General features: G+C 41.2%; 1 protein-coding gene across 1 annotated transcript in view; it reads right to left on the bottom strand.

Annotated features, from left to right (window-relative positions):
- Positions 1 to 20,141, bottom strand: part of LOC310932144 (helicase ARIP4-like) — a gene marked incomplete at both ends in the record, with an annotated part of 46,099 nt that overhangs the window by 1,205 nt on the left and 24,753 nt on the right. The window contains 20 exons of the mRNA XM_083895437.1: positions 50 to 145; positions 322 to 411; positions 527 to 726; positions 1,441 to 1,637; positions 1,817 to 1,992; positions 2,775 to 2,980; positions 3,073 to 3,172; positions 3,742 to 3,866; positions 4,045 to 4,163; positions 4,383 to 4,601; positions 5,060 to 5,237; positions 5,328 to 5,466; positions 5,734 to 5,937; positions 6,043 to 6,233; positions 7,218 to 7,351; positions 8,700 to 8,882; positions 9,032 to 9,252; positions 13,688 to 13,855; positions 14,244 to 14,377; positions 15,890 to 16,139. Of these exons, the coding sequence (XP_083751563.1) occupies positions 50 to 145; positions 322 to 411; positions 527 to 726; positions 1,441 to 1,637; positions 1,817 to 1,992; positions 2,775 to 2,980; positions 3,073 to 3,172; positions 3,742 to 3,866; positions 4,045 to 4,163; positions 4,383 to 4,601; positions 5,060 to 5,237; positions 5,328 to 5,466; positions 5,734 to 5,937; positions 6,043 to 6,233; positions 7,218 to 7,351; positions 8,700 to 8,882; positions 9,032 to 9,252; positions 13,688 to 13,855; positions 14,244 to 14,377; positions 15,890 to 16,139 (3,330 nt within the window). The remainder of the gene's footprint in view (positions 1 to 49; positions 146 to 321; positions 412 to 526; positions 727 to 1,440; positions 1,638 to 1,816; positions 1,993 to 2,774; positions 2,981 to 3,072; positions 3,173 to 3,741; positions 3,867 to 4,044; positions 4,164 to 4,382; positions 4,602 to 5,059; positions 5,238 to 5,327; positions 5,467 to 5,733; positions 5,938 to 6,042; positions 6,234 to 7,217; positions 7,352 to 8,699; positions 8,883 to 9,031; positions 9,253 to 13,687; positions 13,856 to 14,243; positions 14,378 to 15,889; positions 16,140 to 20,141) is intronic.

Genomic DNA, 20,141 nt, shown 5'->3' with positions numbered 1-20,141 from the left:
TTGTAAATGCTTTTACTGGAGCTTAGCTCTGGTAAATGAATCATCCTACCTTTGGGTGGTGCTGTAGTATTCTCCTCGACAGCCTTGGCTTTGTTAGCCGCTCTGATGGCAAAGATTCGACCATCAGATGTCCTGATGTAAGTACCTGCAACAGATGAAGGAAGTCAACAGCTGAATCAGACTGAGACAGTCTTTGTTCTGACCACCTTCATAAAATTAACCTTAAACGGTTCTTCAATAATAATAATAATAATAATAATAATAATACACTAAGATATTCAAAAACAAGTGCTTTTGTAATATTGTGCGGTGATTAGTTACCTTTTGTGCCCTTGATGATGTGGATGCTCTCTCCAGCCGGGATCCTGGCCTGGACATCAGATGAGCTGTTGGTGCCTGGAATCACGATGTCTGACAGAGACAAAACCAAGACTTTTAAAGAGGACTAAATGTAAACATTATTATTTAACTGATAACTGACACAGTGTACAGTGTGTTTGAGTGCATGCACTACTGTTGTACCTACCAGTAGTGGTGACGATCTTCTGTACCATCACCCCAGCTTTTTGCAGACAGTTAACTGGGAACACTCCGGGGCTGGATTGGGGTGAATCGTTTCCTGTTGTGGAGCCTGCAGACGTCTGGCGAGGCATTGTGGGAGCTGGGGTTGACTGGACCGGCCTCACACTGGCCACTGGCTTCTCTTCAGTACGAGGGGGAGGGCGCCTGAGCACAAAGTTGAATATTTTTTTCTAAGTTCTAAGTTTATGAATAATGTTTGTCTTTCAAAAACAGGTTATGTTACATCCCTTTGCATTTCAGTTCATTCAAGCACTTTGTAACATTTGTTAAGAAAAGTGCTGTGTTAATAAAGCTTATTATTTAATTTAGACTTAAAACACGACATAACATTTAGCTTTCCACATCCTAAATGTTAGGTTAAAATGTTAAAAAGAGGGGATTAGGGCTGGGTCATACCAACTGCATTCTATATCCGCAGAGATATTTTTGTTTCCGTTCAACACTAAAATGAGGGACTGCATTAGTCTAGCATTTCATGCGTGCATGATCATGTGCACGTATTGATGAACCTCCTCATATAACCACAAGCCAGTTTCCATGGTTACTGTGTTCTACTTTGTCTCCTTTGACCAAGAAAAAGAGTGGACAACTAGAATGGAATGTGTTGTGAAATAGTGAGCATGTGCGGTCGGCGTGTACGGTCTACGCCGAATCAAACTGGAAGGGTGATGGTGTTCATTGGGGTCTGCGTGGACCAGCCCACAAATAAGATGAATGACAAAATGTACCTTAGACTGAAATGTGTGCATGACCTTTTTGAACCTCTTTTAAAACGCAAAAACACGACTATGACAAATAACCTATTCTATCAGTTTGATAGTTTAATAATGGCAATGTTTGAAGCGGCGAGTCACTGACCAGTTTCTCTGGCTGAAGGCAGGGATGTTGGTGAGGCTCTGGTCACTGGCGGGGTAGTAGTGAGCGTAGGACGGACGGGTGTAAGGCACAGAGGCCCTCTTCTCCTCTTCATAACCCTTCTTAGCAGCCGTCTTCTCAGCCCTGCTCAGCTTCAGCTCCTTACGGTCCATCAGCAGGGACTCATGGGGGAATGGTTGCTGGACGGCAGACAGAGGGTGACATGTTAAGTTGACAGTTCAATCTTATGAACTCAGCTGCTACTATGACAGTTTAGTTTGGAAACCATCCACCATCTCTGCGGGAACTTTTTAAGATATCTGCTTCATTAGAACATGATGGAATAATTGGGGCAAGAATAGGGACATTGTTTATCTACCTTTGTAATAAGGTGAGGGTAGAGGTGCAGTGCTTTTCTGAGGACACTCTCCATACTGTCCTTGGGCTGAAGCAGGACATGGGAGGGGTCTGGTTCCTCTTCCACAAAGTGAAGGAGAGAATCCACCTCCCTCCTGGTGAAGGTCAGCACAGGGTTCAGGTCATCCACAACACGGTCTGATGAAGAAAGAAGAGGAAGGTTTGAGAAGGAGAACAGTGGAAGGAGCAAAACCAGTGGCAAAAGTGATCTGGTTTCAAGACAAAACAGATGATTTGGTTTTCTATCAAAAGAGACTTCTCTTTGACTGCGTTGTCAGCCAGAGACAGTCAAATTTAAACTGAAGAAATTAGATTTTCCCCCTGTTGGATGTCTCTTGATTTGTAAATTAACAAAAATGCAAGAAAAGTACACTCCCCCCCCCCCAAAAACGCACTGCATTTTTTTGATGAATATAAAAATGTATGACGGAACTCTGATGAACTAATCAGACAAAAAAATATGTCATGATATGGATATTCATTTTCCAGGAACAGTTAAATTACAAAAATGATCAGTCGTACCAATTACCAATCATATCACAGTCACACAGCCTGTCAAGAAAAATCAGAATGTGATTTTTGACCACATTCTGCTCTATTATATGATTATTATATCTATTTATATTAGATACCATGTTCTCCCCGTGTGCGTGTGGGTTTTCTCCGGCTTCCTCCCACAGTCCAAAAACATACAGATTTTGGGATTAGGTAAACAGGTCACTCTAAATTGACCATAGGTGTGAATGTGAGAGTGAATGGTTGTTTGTCTCTATATGTGGCCCTGTGATGGACAGGCGAATTGTCCAGGGTGTACCCCGCCTATCGCCTTATGTCAGCTGAGATAGGCCCAGCACCCCCCCGCGACCCTCTGGTGAAAGATACAGCGGTAGATAATAGATGGATATCAGATACCAGCTTACCTGACATGCCCTGTTTGGAGATCTGGCGATCATAGATCTTCTTCTCTAGCGTAAAGTCACACACGAGTCTGTAGATGTGACACGGCTTCCTTTGACCGTAGCGATAAACGCGACACACAGCCTGGGCATCGTGGCACGGATTCCATGAGGCGTCAAACACCACCACGCGGTTCGCCCCGATCAGATTCACGCCCAGACAACCGGCCCTGAGGAGCAAAGAGGTGTGCGATCAAATACGGTTGCCCTCTAATGTCAATATTACACATTTGTTCCATTAATATCGTAGATGAAATGGTACCTGGTTGACAGCAAGAAGACCCACGCTGACGTGTTAGATGGGTCGTTGAATTGGTTTATGAGTCTCTCTCTCTCTGACACTGTTGTACTTCCGTCCAATCCTTGAAGACATGACACATTGTAGAGTTAAACAAGGTTTTAAGCAGCTTTAGAACGCAACTGTCCTTCAATTATAATTTCGATTCTCTGTTAATTATGTATTTATTTATTTATTACTTCAATAGTTTGCACTGACAAGACTCAAACACTGACTTATCACAGTCATAACTATCTCAGAGGTTTCACTTTATCCTCCAACTCCAAAACTTTTAATTTGATTAAGACATTTATACACCTGAAATACACAAACACCCACTTTAAAACATCTGTGAGTGCCTTTCTGTCCTTGTAACGAACAACGACCCAAAGCTTGAGTGTTATCGTTAAAGACCAGCAGGTGGCAGCACTTACAGTAAGTCAATGAGAGGAGAACCAGCAGAAAAACAAACCACTGCCACAACTCGATTTAATGCAACAGTAGTTTAGCAAAGTGGAAAAAAAAGCCATGCTTGACTTTTTGATATACACTAACGAATAACACGTTTAGACCAACGTTCACTTAACTGCCTCTTCTATGTTAAATGATTGAAACACCAGACAAGACAAATCATCATAATAAGTGAACACGCACTGTAGTAGTTGAGGTTGCGGACCCAGTTCTGGTTGGATCGCTCTCTGCCAGACATGTTTGGTGAGAGAGGCACCGGTCTCTTGGCCAAGAAATCCTCAATCACTGTCAGTGTGGACAAACTCTGACTGCAGGTGGAAGACACAGGGGTGAAATCAACGAAAGTTTAGTGTAAATATAATATGAAGTAGAGCTTAAGCAAATTAAATCAAACTGGAAAAACACAATGGAATGGACAATTATGTGAATAAATGTTTTGGTAAGTTAATTTTATGTTTTGATTCTGATCTTTTTTTTTTTTTTTACCTGAATACGAGCAGTTTGTCTCCCTTTCTGACGCTCTCCTCTATGAGGTGAAACAGCATCACCATCTTTGGAGAGTTCTCCAGGACACCAGGTTCGTAGTCACACATGATGTCCTTCGCCTGTCCACGGGAAAAGAGGGATGGTTAAAACTCACCTCCCCATTAAACATAAACTTTAAATTCAGATGTTCTTTTTACTAAGACACTTACAGGATTTGTGTGTCAAGTGACGCATGATTAAAAACGAGAGAAATTCTCTCGAGAACCTCAGCATTTTGATCCCCTTAAACATGACTACGAGTTACTGCACTGACTGCATTGCAGTCTCTGTCTACATACCCATTCGTAAGTGATGACCTGATTGGCTTTCTCCTGCAGCTGATTGAGACTCAGTCCACCAGGGGGCAGAGGATTGTCCAGCGGCTTGGACTTTTGACTGGGTGCGGTTGGACATCGGGTGTGTCCAGTGGAGGTCATGTCATCCAGGTCCAAGTCCTGGTCACTCGCCAAGTTCTCCTTCTGTAAGGCTTCGTACAGGACATCTGGATGGTTCCAAATCTGAAGAACAGCAGGAGATAAGCGGACGTGAAAACAGATGTTGTAGTGCAATAAATGGTCACGATGGCTTTAATATTTACTTACAATTTTTTTTTAAGAACATATAGTTGTAGACGGTATTTTTTTAAATGATTATTTTAGCATTACAATTTAAAACTGCAGTGCATAACTTTTATTGCAATGATTCGATGTTGTGTGTCGCCAGGTGACATTCCCTCGCTGAAAAGCGACATTGCGCTAGTAAAGTGAGACGTCTGCAAACTGCTTTGACTGAAGTTTGACAGAATAAGTCCAGACTGATAGTATGACCTGACAGAGCCTGTTTTTCAGATTAAAGATGCAACACAAAAACAATATAACATTACTTCTATTTACCAAGACCAAACGAAGGCAAAAAAGTAAAATCAAGAAAGTTATGCACTGCAGCTTTAAATAAATGAATATCAAATGATTCTCACCTTGCAGCAGACACAGAAAGCCTTCAATGGGTTGAGACTGAGCCAGCCGGTGTTTCCCGCCTCTCTGAAGCGGTTCATGAACTCTGTGTAGAGCGCCCTCTGCAGAGGAGACAGACGCACCAGCAAAACATGCTCCTTCTTAGAGGGAAGCTGGTCCTTCAGGACATCGTGTCCTCGTCTGGAATGAGGACAGGTTACAGTAGATATGTGTAAATGGTTAAATGGTTTTGGATTTTTTTTGCGGGGTTTATAAAAGCAGACGTCTCACCTTTGCACAAAGCCCTCGAGCAGACTGTGCAGGACGTGACTCCTGTACCTCATCAGCTGGATGTCCTGAGGCGTGCTGTCCACACACTGCCCGTTCAGAATGGGACGCTCAAACATGTTACTGAACTCCTGCCGTGTGCCTGAAATACATAGAGGGTGTTCTGATCATTATAAAAGTTTATAATCTTAGGTGCAGTGCATAAGATTTGCTCTTGCTAATGTTGTCTCTTTTTGCTCTTTGTGAACAGAAACAATAGGCATTAGTAGAATTTGTGGGCGACACAGGATGTGGAGCTGAGTCGCTGAATCAGAATTGTGTGAACCCATTTGAAAATGTATGAACGCATGTTTTACATTTAAAATCTATGCACTACGGGCTTCAATAAAATGCAGCTCTTGCTCCTTACCAAGGAAGTCTGGTCGGACGAAATCAACCATGCACCAGTACTCGATCAGGTTGTTCTGGAGTGGGTAGCCAGTCAGCACCACGCGCCGGCGAGTTTGGATGTTCTTCAGAGCCTGCGACGTGCTGGCGTGACAGTTCTTGATGCGGTGGCCTTCGTCGCAGATCACCACGTCTGGACCGGGTCGAGCTAAGGCTCTCTCGATACCTGAAGGAAGAGGACAGTTGATGATATGATGATGGTCATTTTAATGCTATTGAACCTGTGAAATTGTGTTTTCCCTTAGCTTCCTCTCCCCTCATCTCTTCACACCTTTGAGCAGTTCCTGCTGCCTGTCCTCTTCATCCAGGTCGACTACGACGGCTGTTTTCTTGTTCTTCTTCTTCCGCCCGGCCACAATGCTCTTCTTCAGCGACAGGAGGCGATACATCTCGTAACCCATCAGCAGCACTCCTCCATCCTTTGCCCAGTCCTCCACCACTTTCGCCCTGGCAGCTGTGTTTCTGGGCAGAGTTAGAAAGGATAGGTTTTTTTCCGTCACAGAGAATATTGAGGTTTTTTTCACATTACATTGAACAGTATTTTTAATCTCTGGAAACATTTGCTCCAGTTTAATAGAAGAAAAACATTTTGCTGTGAAAAACTTAAAACTTATGTATTGAAAAGCAATTCAGGAAAAAGTCCCAAGGCTGTACAAAAACACACCTTGTGTCAGACAATGTTAAGTCATTTTGCGACAGTTTGTTCTCTCATCTATGGATTAAAGTGTGATGTGTAGCAGAGCTACAGACAGTAAGAATTATTAAATATAATATATTAAAGGCAAAGAGGATGACAGGGACTGATTTTGTCATCATTTATAATATTTAGTGTTTTAAATATTCATTTGTTACTACAGTAAAAAATATAATTTGTGTCCAATATTTCAATACATCACAACGTCATTTTCTGAATAAATTGTGACGTTTATCATTTCACACAACATAGGTTTTAGATGTCTCGAAATTATTAGCAGAATAAAAACTCATTTGACATTTTTTTTAGCCACACACAAACACACAGGCTGGAAGGAAAAGGAAGGAAGGTTTGCTTCTGGCTATGCTGCACTGCATAATATACAAACCGGTATTTACAAAATCAATAAAAAAGCAGAACAAGTGCTTTGTATTTTTTTTTCTCCAACATGTATGTGAGGAAAATACAACGACAAAGACAGAGAATCAGAAAATCTTCTCAGCAAAAAAGCAGCTGTTGAGACAGAGAAAAAAAGGCCAGATGGGGATAAAGTGAGAAGAAAGGTCACAAGTTCAGTGTCTTTTTTTAGACAAAGAGACTGAAAAGAAAACTGTCCTCACTGATTTACATGAACATCACTGCAGCCAGATGATAGTCAATACACTTCTGCATGAATTATTATATTTCTGAATCTGATACAAAATACAAGCAGAGCAGGGTTGAAAGGATTCAGGGGACGTCCTGTGACTCACTTGTGTTCATCGTTGAGGATGTGAACGTTAAAGGTGCGGGGGGGCATCAGGCTGGGGTCAGTATCTGGAGGTAACGCCTCTGAGGGCGGGACCCATGTGTTGAACTCTGACAGCCAGTTCTGCAACGTGTTCACCTGAGGGGAAGAGAGAGAAGAGAGATTATACTCATTCTTTGAGAAACACACTCAAAAAAAAAAATTAAGTGTCATAATCACATGTTCAATTATTCCTTCACCGTTTTTCACACATTCATCAACATACATTTGAGTCTTGTAGAAAATATGGCCAACATATTGTGGTGGTTTATTTTCAGCAGAAACATGTGGGTAGATGCCCGCCATCATTCGTGTGAGAGACTTCTGGTGTGACATTTCCTGTCGTTGTGTAGCTTTACGCAGCAGGCAGGAAAACAACGGTGACAGATAACATCGCTCGCAGAAAACGGGTATCATGCACGCAGTCAGGGGTTGCCTGAAGCACTGCGACATGCTTTGGTCAAGATACCATGAGGATGAAGCACCACAGCAGTTCAATAACCCTGCTAAAACTGTCCTTTTCAGAACGCTCTGTTTAGTAATATCTCTTTAAGTCCACCTTAGAAAGAAAAAAAAAAAAAGGTAAAATAAAACTTAAGGGACTGTGTGTTTCCATGTTTCCACTGGACAGATAAATCCTCTGAGGCTGGAAGTTTGTGTAGAACTGTGCTGCACTGTGGAGCCAAGAACAATACTTTTCGCGGACTTCCGGTTTTCGGTTACTATTGCCCTCGCCAGCACTCTCGCATGTTTTAAGGAGCTCTGCGAGACAACAATCCCAGGTATTTAACTCATTCTGACGTCCCAATGAGTGCATCAACATGTCAACAAGTCAACATCGCATGTTTTATCTCCTGTACTTAGAAATATAAATATAAGGATTTAAATGATTAAAAAGTTGATTTTGCATATGTCCCCTTTAAATATGAAGAAGCCACCATCTGTTTCATTTTTTAGTTAAAAATAAACCTCCAGAAGGTAACATCAACAGCTGCAGGAGAAACCATGGCTAATTATGATTAAATATTGTTCTTGCTCTGAGTTGGTGTCCCGAGTAACAGTTACTATATTACACACTGTGCAAGGGCCCAAAATTATTTAAAACCTCAGAAACTTGTCGTCCTCCCACTGATATGACATGGATGTAGAAGTGACATGCCATTTCAACTTGTTATCGATAGTTAACAAATAGAGTTGTTTTGCATGATATTGTCAAGAAAGCAGACTTGTTCACAGATGCATGGAGGCATGAACTAAAGAATATTTAATTCTTTAGACTGACAAAGTTATAAATCAGTCAGTCCAATTGTAACAGCCTGGATTTTGCCATATTTGTGTCACTGTTGTCTTATTCTCCTGTGCAACGGTTTCTTCTATTATTTCCAGGTTTAAGTCAGGGGCACTCATCATAATTACATGTGTTTAGAATGAAACCACAGATGCTTACAGGTACGATGGCCAGCACAGTGTGAGCCTGGGTGTATCTGAACAGGACGTCGATGAAGGAGATGACTTGCAGCGTTTTGCCCAGGCCCATGCTGTGAGCGAGGATGCAGCCGAATCCACTGCTGCCGCTGAAGCGATCCACCGACTCCACCACGTTGTCGTACAGGAAACGGATCCCGCCGATCTGAGGGAGGGATGCCGAGAGAAGAAATAGAAAGTTATGGGAAGAGGATAAAAGAAGTAATGAAATCACGATTTAGGGGGAACAATGATGGAAAGATTTGTGTTTTTCACACAGTATGGTATCAAAGCAGGTGTAGCATTCATAAATACCTGGTGAGGTTTGACGGCTCGTGCCAGATGAGGTGACAGGAAAATGTCAGGTTCCGCCGCCGAATGGTTCAAGTTTACCAACACTCTGCCCTGTTCGTCTGGTCTGTTGAGGACGTCGTTGGCGTGTATGCCTCTCGGCTCGTTCTCCTCTTCCTCGACGGTTGAGTCGCCGCTGGTGTGGACGACGGCGTTGTCGTCGCCCGAGCTCAGATCAATCACATCTGCACAGACAGAAGCAGGAGATGGGGAATGAGGAAAGGTGGACAGAGACATTTTAAGGTTTTCTCTAAACAGAGAATGCATTTTTAAATGACATAAACCATTTTTTTAATTATTATTTATATATTGTCATGATATAAATTGTTGTTGATGGTCGACGGTTCATGTTTTAGGCTTTACTAAATTACTTCTTTATTTATTGGTTGTGCCAAACAGGGACAATAAATGCTATTATGTGGTGAAATGATTCACTTCTAAAGAGTTATTTGTGATATGGAGCAAAGAAATCAGACTATATTCACATTCAAAAAGCAAAAAAAAGCCAGAAAACCTGTTTTAATTATTGCAAAAAGCACTCGAATGATTAAATTAAGTGATCAATAATAACAACAGAGTGTGGGACTCTATAGTTTGCCAGGTTTGGGTTTGACACACCTATCAGTGATCCTTTATTCATTTATCATAAGCGGGTTCATGTGTTCATTACAAAGGTATTACTTACAGACACCAAAATCCTTATCTGATAACAAAGGACGTTAAAAAGTCAGTGATATCAAGTGTTGAAAGTTACACAAGCTAGCAAAACTGCAAAGGCACGATGGAAGGAGTGTGTGTCAGTATGTTACTGTACGTGTGTGTGTGTGTGAGAATGCTTATGTAACTGCAGTGAATGCCCAGTTATACAAGTAGGATTAGAGCGGGGGGGTGGGATGGGGGACCAGTTATGCAACCCCAACTAAAAATGTCACTGTGCCATTATGGCGTGTGAGCGTGTGTCCGTGTGTTATTTATGTGAGTGCGTATATATATATATATATATATATATATATATATATATGTATGTGTTCTGGCTCATAACCAGGATTAGCTAGATTTATTGCTTCACAGACTTGGCCCTGATCAGCCCCCACTGACTGACTGTCTCCTTTCATCTCCTCTCTTTTCTCTCTCTCTCTCCATTTGTTTCCTTCTTTCCAAGGCCCTAAATCTTGAACTATGTATTCACTTTTAATGCTGACACGTGTTTATCACGGAGTGTTTTTAAGTGCCGTTTAGTGGCTGTGTGTGTGTGCGCGCGCGTGTCCTGTGGCCATAGGGAAACGGAACACGATGTACCCTGTGAAGGTTTTAAATATTCTGAGATGAAAACTCTCTAACCCCGCCGCACCCCCCCCCCCCCCCCACACACACACACACTGCACTGTATTCTATTCATTTGTACAGTCTAAACAAATGGCACTTTTCCAATACATGGTACCTACACGGCACGGCACGCACAACTCGGCTTGACACGGTTTGGCTGGTTTTTCCGTTACAATATAGTACCTCCTCAACCTGGGAAGAGAAAATGCCGTGACTTCGTTTAACACGCGACACACTCACAAAGTAGTGACTAGTGACGTGTAAAGCATTATTTTGTACTGAATCATTAGAATCAGTAAATTAAAAAGACTTGTTCATAAACTTACTCCATGACCGGAGCACAGACACCGTCCGACACTCTATCTGTCGCTAAACACACCAGACTCCTCTGTTAAAGGTGCATTATGTAATAAATCCAAAGCAACTGGCCGTAAGAGACCGCAAATCATGTTTATGTTTTGAAATCATGTTTTGGCATGTGGCGCCGCCTACCGCCGTCGACCAATCATTGCAGTCAGTAGAGTCTGCTGTCGAGCAACCACGGGTTTCCAGTTACGTCTGAGCTACAAGGGCGGAGAAAACGAAACCTAAAAGACCTCGGTGTTTTTGAATTTGAGTGGAGTAACCGTTTTTGGCCACATTCTTACATATAGCGCCTTTAAATATTGAGATTTTAGACATTTCCGTGCTTAACGCATGTCCAGGATTTGTAAGTCCTTTAAACTGATCAGCATTGTTTGGTTTGATTCTAGTGTCACCTGTTGTGCTTATGGCTTTTCGAGTGCCGACACTGTAGTATCAGCTCAGCTCGCTTAGAACTTTGAAAGAGGAGGTACTAAAAAAAAGGTACTATAGCTAATGGAAAAGCCAAAAAAAACTGAGCCGAGTCGTGCCGTGCCGGGCAAACACATTATGTACAGTAATATGTACCAATAGATGGTGAACTACTTAACACTGTTCTGGATGATGTGGTTTTTCTATAATTTTAACATCATAATGACATGCTTAAATCTAAACGTTGTTTATTCCAGCTTTAAAAATCTGCATGTACTGAATATTATATATGCAGAGAGAACATTCATCTTTCTTTACATTGTCTTTACTGACGCAGCAGCAAAGCTGAAATGTGTAATGAAGTCACATACAAATGAGAACCAGCAGGATGATGGTTCTGGCAGTAATTAGCATGTTGTGCTGTCTTTGAGGACACAATGATGAATATTAGCAGCAATAATCATTTAGACAAACCCACCCTGTGTCTACAGTTCTGAGTGAAGAGAAGAAATACTGACACAGAAATACGTTATGGTGTGGCTTTGAAGTGAAGAAACACTGAGTTGTTGTTTTTTTTTCTTCTCTAATTTGATTAGAAATTCAAGATAATTCGATATTTGATCTTTTAATGTGCTAATAACTTTTCAGACCCTCAGGCTCCAAAAGCAATCTGAAACAGTGTGAGTAATTTACGCCTGTCATGAGGGTATTAAGACTCACTTAAGTTCAAACAGACCGAAGCTTTCGAGTTCTGGCAAACTACTGGAACTGTTATGAGTGTTATTCCCCTTTGATATATCATTCCTTCCCTGGAATTCAGATGTGCCCTTAGGCTAAGTATTGGAGTTTATGTTCAACCAGTAGTTTAAATTCTTGGCCCATGATTAGCTCCATGGTGCGAGTGTGTGCATTTAAAATGACGCATCATGAAATTATTTACACGATAATTAAAAATAAAATAAAATAAATAAATAAATGTACGTAGGTTCCCTTAAAGCTAAATCAGAAGCTATACAAACTAGAATAGTGTTGACCATGGTCAACTGGTGGGCTGAAAGGGTATTGCATTTTAAAAAAGAATTCAAAAAATGCTTTAAATTAAAGGTCCATATTATGCAAAATCAACTTTTTAATCATTTTAATAATTATATTTGGGACTCTGGAGGTCCTACCAGTTGCCAAAGTGTGAAAAAAGATGACTCACTCATGTTTTTGTGGTCTTCCTCAGTCTAAGTACAGGAGATAAATCACACAATGTTGACTTCAATCATTGGGACGTCACATTGAGCTAAATTCCTGGAATTGTTGTCTCGCGGAGCTCCGCTTTGTCCGTAAAACACGCGAGAGTGCTGGCGATGGCAACAGTAACCGAAAACCGGAAGTCTGCAAAACGTTCTATTCTTGGCTCCACAGTGCAGCACAGAGTTCTACACAAACTTCCAGCCTCAGAGGATTTATCTGTCCCAGTGGATACATGTTATATGTGACGGCAATGTGCCTGCTAGATCCTGCAAATGATCACTTTTCCAAATGCTAACTGCTGTTAGCTCCCAGTAGCCTCTGTGGCTGATGTCATTTCCTGTCCCTTAAGTTTCGTTTTACTTTAAAAAGATACTACGACATGGAGCGTTCTGAACAGGGCTTTTTATTCTTATTTTTTTTAAAGCGACACTACTAAACCGGGGGTTCTGAACAGGCAGAACGCTTTGGCAGGGTGATTGAACTGCTGTGGTGCTTCCTCCTTAAAGTGTTTTGACCAAAGCATGTGACAGACATGTTCATTAAGACACCAGGGGAGACTTGGATAACTTGGAGAAAGAGGGTATAATATGGGACCTTTAAGTAAAAAAAAGCTTCAGATAATAGTAATAATTTGATGATGTATTTCAAAAAGTTGCCTTTAATATTGTTACTTTATTTAGAATACAGTATCATGCACAGTTAAATGATAATGTAAAGGAAACACATATTCAAACACTGTCTTATCTGAATGAATGCATGAATAATCATACACACGCATACATACATAGAGACAATTGCCTTCCTAAAACTGAACTGTGCCAAGTTGGATAAATAAAGGCCAGTGTGCGTGCCCATTAGGCAGTAGCATGCAGCTACTTGAAGCATTGGCCAGCAAATGCTGACGGCTAAAACAAAAAAAACTGGATGACGCGTAATGAATCTACTTCAGAGCCCCGTGTCCCTCTCTGCTTTCATCACCTCCCACGGCAATCTGACTCACTCGCCCACTTGTACAATCATAAAAATGTCAAAGGACAATCTGAGCCAGACACCTGCACTTTCTCCTCATTAACATCAAGTTGAATAAAGAAAATGCATATTTCTTTGTGTTTTGGTCTTGCATATACCTGTATATTTTTTGTATTAGTTAATAAAACTAACCCAACAACTACTTCCTCTGTGTGTCAAACTCTTTTTGTTGTATGTTTAGTTGGGTAAATTAGCCTTTTCTTGTTTGAAATATTCTGCGTTCAGTTAAGCTTGATCTGTGCGCCTCACCTTTTTTAGGTCTGTGCGCTGTCGTTGCGGTAACATCTCTGTTGGTCTCATTGTCCTTGATGCCAGTGCAGTTGGCGTTCAGGGTGATCACTTCCTGTCTGGCTGACTTCACTTTTTGCTGTGACGCCGATGACGCCGACGACGAACACACGTGTTTGGTCACTTCTCCTGGAGGGAGGGAGAGAAATGACGCAACAGGTTAAGACAGTGAATGTGTTATGTTACTTTCTACGCAAAAATAATATATTATAATATATATAATATAATATATAAAATTATATAATTATAATATCAATATGGATGTTGGTGTATAATACAATCAACTTTTTAAGAGTTTAAAAAATGAAATGGAATCGGGGGACAGGGGAAGTGTTTTTGCACAACTCAAGAGACAGTGTGAACATCGCTGTGGAACAGGCCTTACTATTGATTTATGGGTTTCGCTCTTTGGCTAATAGTTGAGATTGGGAACTTGGTGGCTGTACAGGTTTACGGGTCTGTGTGTAATTGACCAGTTTTAATTATGGGGCATTTAGATCAGGATGCATATGCTCACCAGTCGTGTATTCAGGCAGCAGTGGTACGGGAAATTCTTGGTTTCTCTGTTGGTCCAGGCGTCGTCTCCTTTCCAGCTCCTCCTGCTGGACGGCTTTGGTCACTGCCTCCAACTGATGCTCCCTCAGTATCTTTCTGCACAGATACAGAATATAAAAGGTTGGTTTTACAAATTGTCACAGGACAGGAGAAACGGAAGGTTTACTACTAAAAATGCATTGTGATGATGAGCAGTATTGAACAGTGCTTTCTTTAAACTCTCGTTTCAGTATCACAACGCTTGTTCACGTTGTTTCCAGGAGCAGCAGATTTAACAGACGTTAAGATGAACCCAGGAGACTTATGATAAACACAAGTGTGGAGACAGACTGAGAGATCCAAAGGAACAAATATGGGTTTAATTCTGCAGCTGCCTACAATTAAAGGAATAATCCCTGCACAGCAAAATAATTAACTATTTTATCACTGAGTGAAACCCGAGCTTGCCTCTTCACACATGTCTGGTGTTATTCTAAAGATTTACGGTGTTATGTAACGGAAACAACAAGTTTGAGATTGAGCTATATCTTGGTCGGTGGCAGCTGGAGGAAAGAAGCTGCAGGCTGAGCATGTGTGTAATCACTGACAAATTACCTTAAGGTATTCATCATAAATCTTCATTATTATTATTATTATTATTATTATGAGAGACATGTGTTCAGTGAGTAGAGTGGATTTGTTTACTGCACACAGGACACTGAGTAATAATCTCCTTGATCGCTGGTTACTGTTTGGCAACAACTTAAAAGACGAGGGACATTTCTTTTGTTAATATTGTGCATTAAATTCTTCATGTTATACAAGTTATAATAAAAAGTGATGATGGGGGAGAAACTCTGGTGGGAAAGTTTACAGATTTAAGTTCTCAGAACCGGTTGAGGTACAACTTTACATTATAGTCAAGTATTAGGTAATATGATCATAACGTTTGGGATAGAGAAGTAATACTGCGGTAACAGCATCTTATTTTAATAATTTTTTAAAAATGTTCACAGATAAATAACTTGGTAATAACAGTATTACTTTTATTCACAAATAATTTCATGATAAGTTAGTCCACTGATTGTAGCCTGTAGAATTCTCATTACCAAGCCATTACCTGGATATTATAGCATGGTATTACTAATAGTATTATATCAGAAGTCACTAAAACTTTTTAGTTACTAGTTTTTCTGAGAAAAGTTTCATTGACAAAGTTCATGTCAATAATTTTTATTTAAAATACATATACAAGGGCTCTACAGCACAGACACAAAATGGAAGATTGTGCGGACTTTGTGTATCATTTGTTATCATTAAACTCTAACAGTGGAAGAGCCTTTCTCGTCTGACATTTTGCATGTTCTCCCCATGTGTGTGTGGGTTCTCTCTGGATGCTCTGGCTTCCTCCCACAGTCCGAAAAACATGCAGATTGGGATGAGGTTAGTTAACTGTAGCCTACACTGACCATAGGTGTGAGTGAGAGTGTATGTTGGCCCTGTAATGGATTGGCGAAATGTCCAGTGTGTAGCCTGCCTTTCTTCACCAAGTGTCAGTTGGGGTGAGGGATTGGCCCTCGTGTATAGGATGGATGACAATTAAGTTCAGCGATGCAGAGTTATCAATACCTGATGTTGCGTCTCATGTGCGCTGGTTTGGAGCTTCTATTCTTGGTTCCTGTGAGGGCGGAGGCGGAAGGAGGGGAGGGCTTTTTGCCGGCCGGCTCAGCGCGGGGTCTGGACGCTGGCTGGTAATGGGGAGGATGAGCTGCCGTGTCCCCCGAGGGTGAGGTAGATGGGGGAGGAGCACACTGCCACACAGCGGGGTTGCCTCCCTGGGTCTCATTCTCAGAGCTGAAGGGGGCGCCGTGGGACTGGTCTGCAGGGGGGAAGACGGGGAGAGAAGAAGCAACGAAACATAAATTAGGACGTTGTTGGTTTCATTTGTATTGAAAGCAGGTTTTATTGCTTTTGGTTTATTGCACAACCGGCTGCTTATCTAACTGCATGGTCTTGCAATTGTATTCCTATTTGTAGAAACATTTTAACAATGCAAAATCAGTTTCAACGCAAAAAGGGAAAATTTTAAGACACAAAAGCAGAATCAATGTTGAACAATCTAATAAGTGACTAAACTGAATTCCCCTACGAATTCAAACTGACACACGGAAATGCTGTTAATGAACAGATGTCCGTGATAGTGTGCACAATCCACAAAATCCCTGCTGCTTTCCTTCCTGTACGTATGAATCAAATCTTTCAGCTGTGGTTTAGAGAAACAAGTAACATCTCTGTGAATGGAAAATGACAGCGGAAAACTTATAAATGAATTATAACTGTCAGGAATCAGGAAGGTACAAACTATATCATTCTATTATGGGGTAAATAGAACAATCCCAGGTCAAAAATGCAGGTCCTCCCCAAGCACTCATGCAGCCAGTTTAACTGGATTAGGACTGGTATTGTGTTTCCATCATGATTGGTTCTTTGTTCCGTTTGTGTTCACATGGCTTACTGACAAACCTCTGACTGGCACTGCTCCATCTTGGCAATTTAAGCAGCAGTCTCATGTCATCGTTATAAGCCACACACCAAGTCTCTGCGTATTAGGTTTCCCCCAGAAAATGCCACAAATTGGGCCGTGCAGTATATAGTGCGTGGTGCAGAATGCTCTTGATAAGGTTACTACATTCACACTGAAATATCACACGCAAAGTTTAACAAGCAACACATTAGCGTGTGCCTCCATCAGACGCCTCTGTCCGTACTCTGCGTGTTCTGAACGTCTGCTGTTTTGCAAAACCATTTGCAAATCATTAATGTAAGATGAATTAATTAGATGAACGGTTTGGCTGAGCTCAACATTATTACCAAATCCCTGTGACATTTTTCTTAAAAGGACTTGATTTTGAATTGTTGACTCAACCTCTTTCATCAGGCCTGATTACAGAGTTTGAAACGGAAACTTCCATCAAACTGGTTTGACTCATTCTAGCTGCTGCAGCTGAGGAGGGTTCACATTATCTTACCCCAATTAAATTTCTGTTATGAAAACTGCACCGAGTCCCACCTTTAACCATGTTTTTGTACACACTTTTTCTGCCTTGATTTTTCTTTTCACCTCTGCCCTCCTCCTCCTCCTCCTCAGTTGCTCTCACACAGACACAGTGAACTAGATCTGTGGCTTATGTAAGAGCTGGATCGTAAATATGGACGGCTTACGAAACACAAGACAGGACACAAACAGTGACACACACACAAACACACAGGTTCGAGCAGCTATTCTTCTTGGGACTCTTGGGATTTTCATTAATTCGTACGCCATACAAAAAAAGCATCAGCCCTGACCTTAACTATCACCACTTTATGACTAACCCTCCTCAGAAATGAGCTTCTGTGTCATTTAAACCAAGTAGTTTTGATCTCCATGACGACCACTGGTGTTATCAGAACTTAATCACTTTTCAAATTTTAAGTCATAACTATATCATGCTCAATAGAAAAACTTGAACCGGTGTCTGAACATGTGCAGCAAGCTCAGTAAAGAAGAGGTTTTCTTCTATTAAGTCACAGATTCAATTAAACATTCACTAAATCACCTCATCTTCGAATTTTCCTCCAAGTTTGCACCTTGACTCCCTTAAACTCTACCTTACAAAACAGTTATGCAACTATTCCTGAAAATAGCAGAGCTGCGCACACACACACAAACACACACTGAAAAGAACATGGTGGTGACATAAACACACACACACACACACAGATTCTGGGAAATCTAACTAGAACCACTTCTTCCTGTCCAGCAGAAGACAAATCCAGGAATTAATTACCAAAGAGAGAGAGCGGGAGTGTTACATAAAAATAATGTGTTATGTCATCTTTTTAAATAATTTTGGTGGTTTTATGTTTCCTGGTCCTTGTTGCACAAACACAAATTAAACAAACTCTTATCTGAAAGGCGCATAAAGTTGCAAACCATCACCACACACAACCAACAGACAAAAGACAAAATGTCCTCCTGCAGTCAAAACACAGGGTTTCAGACGAGATAGTGAAACCTATGGAGACACGCAGACTCGGCCGCTCTGAACAAGTTGTAAATTGGTCAGACATCAAACGTGAAGTTTATTGTGAAAAACATTCAGCCGAGACCAAAACTGCTTTGTGAGGAAACCTTTTACTTCAGCAGACTCTCTGTAGAATTCAAGATCCATGCATGTATGAGTTCGATATGTCACACTGCTACACAGTCAGTGGTTGTGTTCAAGTGCAGTGCAGGTGTCAACGTTAAAAAAAACTACAAGTTGGAGGGGCTAGTGTTGCTGGGCGAAATCAATCTGTACTGCCAGTAATGGTGGAGATGCAATCTCTCAAAGAAAAGAGCATTTGAAAAATCACATTCATGTTAAACAATGCAATAGAAATATGGAATATGGGCTTTCATCTATTTTACTGTCAACAATATATGCTGTAAATCTAAAGCAGATGTTAAAAACAACCTGTTGCCCCCAAAGTGCTTTAACAACACCACTGGTCCACACACCATTGTGCCTTTTGTGTGTTCAAACAAGGCTTTGGGTCCGTCCCAATAACTCCCCTAACCCTAAATGTTTGCCCTAACCCTACATTTTGAGTGTTCTCGTGGGGGGGGGGGGGGGGGGGGCAAGGGGGGGAGCAAGGGGGAGTGCGATTTTTCCCTTAAAATCAACCTTCAAAATGTAGTGAGCGCTGATGCAGGTTTAAAAAAAGGTGGAAGATGAAATGACCCATGATGCTTTGCGAATTCAGTGAGCCGGTTGATTTTATTTCAACAAAGATGCCGGCCACATCTGCAGAGGAACAATTTAGTTGTAAGTATATTTTCGCAAAATAAGCACGTTACAATGTCGAAATGTGTTGGAATACGTTGGTTTGATGTACATCCAAAGGACCGTCGAGCTTTGAACACTAATGTCAGAAAATAACGACGAATTATGACGGTGACTAGCTGACTAGCTAGCTAGTGGCTATTTGCTGAGTGCTAGTAGCACGCTCCACAAGTAGAATTGTCAACATGTGACGTCGGTTAGCACGTTCGTTTCGTTCACTACGCTAAGTTGCATATAGTGGTGTCCCAATTTCATAGGGAAGCCACTTCCCTCAACAAGGGGAATTTGCGGTTGAGGGCACTCCAAACTAAGTGGAAATTTTATGGGGGAGAAATGGGACGGGGCCTTTATGTTTCTATTATTGCTGACGACCGAGTGATATTCCCGACATCATAAAACTGATCAGATAAAGTCCATTAATGTAAACGCTATAATCTCCTGAAAACATCCTTGAACTCGAGCCACATCTGAACACAACATAAGAGCAGGCCTGAAAAAACTGAGGGTGTGTTTTTAAAATGCTGAATCATCCACTGTCAGTAAGTGACACAAAGTAAATGGCAGCCGCAGCTAATTTTCATTCGTTTTCTTTTTTTTTATGAATCCCCCTGGAGGTCTGAGACTTACTTGTCCTCAAATGAACATGAGAGGATGTACAGTATGCGGCTCTCGATGGTAACCGTTGGGAACAAAATAATGGTTAGTGTGTCCGGGGAGAGTTGGGTGCTTTGGGGAAAAATGTCGTCTGCAACCACAAGGTTATGCAACAACTGTGCATGCAGTGTAGTGGGTGTTTATATAAGAGAGCAATGAGGAACACAAGACTGCAACCATGAAGAAGCCTGTTACGCGATGGTATGTAAATTGCACGGGTGAGGTTACATTTTCCATGATGTAACGATTTGAGGCAAAAAAAACTGATTGTAATTTGATTGACAGATATAGATTATAGAACAAATCAAAACTAGAAACAATTATTTAAGGAGCAGTTAAGATTTTGATCTCAAAAGCCC

This window comes from Microchirus variegatus (assembly GCF_963457635.1).
Source record: "Microchirus variegatus genome assembly, chromosome: 9".
Classification (NCBI taxonomy): Eukaryota; Metazoa; Chordata; class Actinopteri; order Pleuronectiformes; family Soleidae; genus Microchirus; species Microchirus variegatus.
The sequence above is the reverse complement of the archived record's forward strand: the minus strand, read 5'-3'. Positions and strand labels throughout refer to the sequence as shown.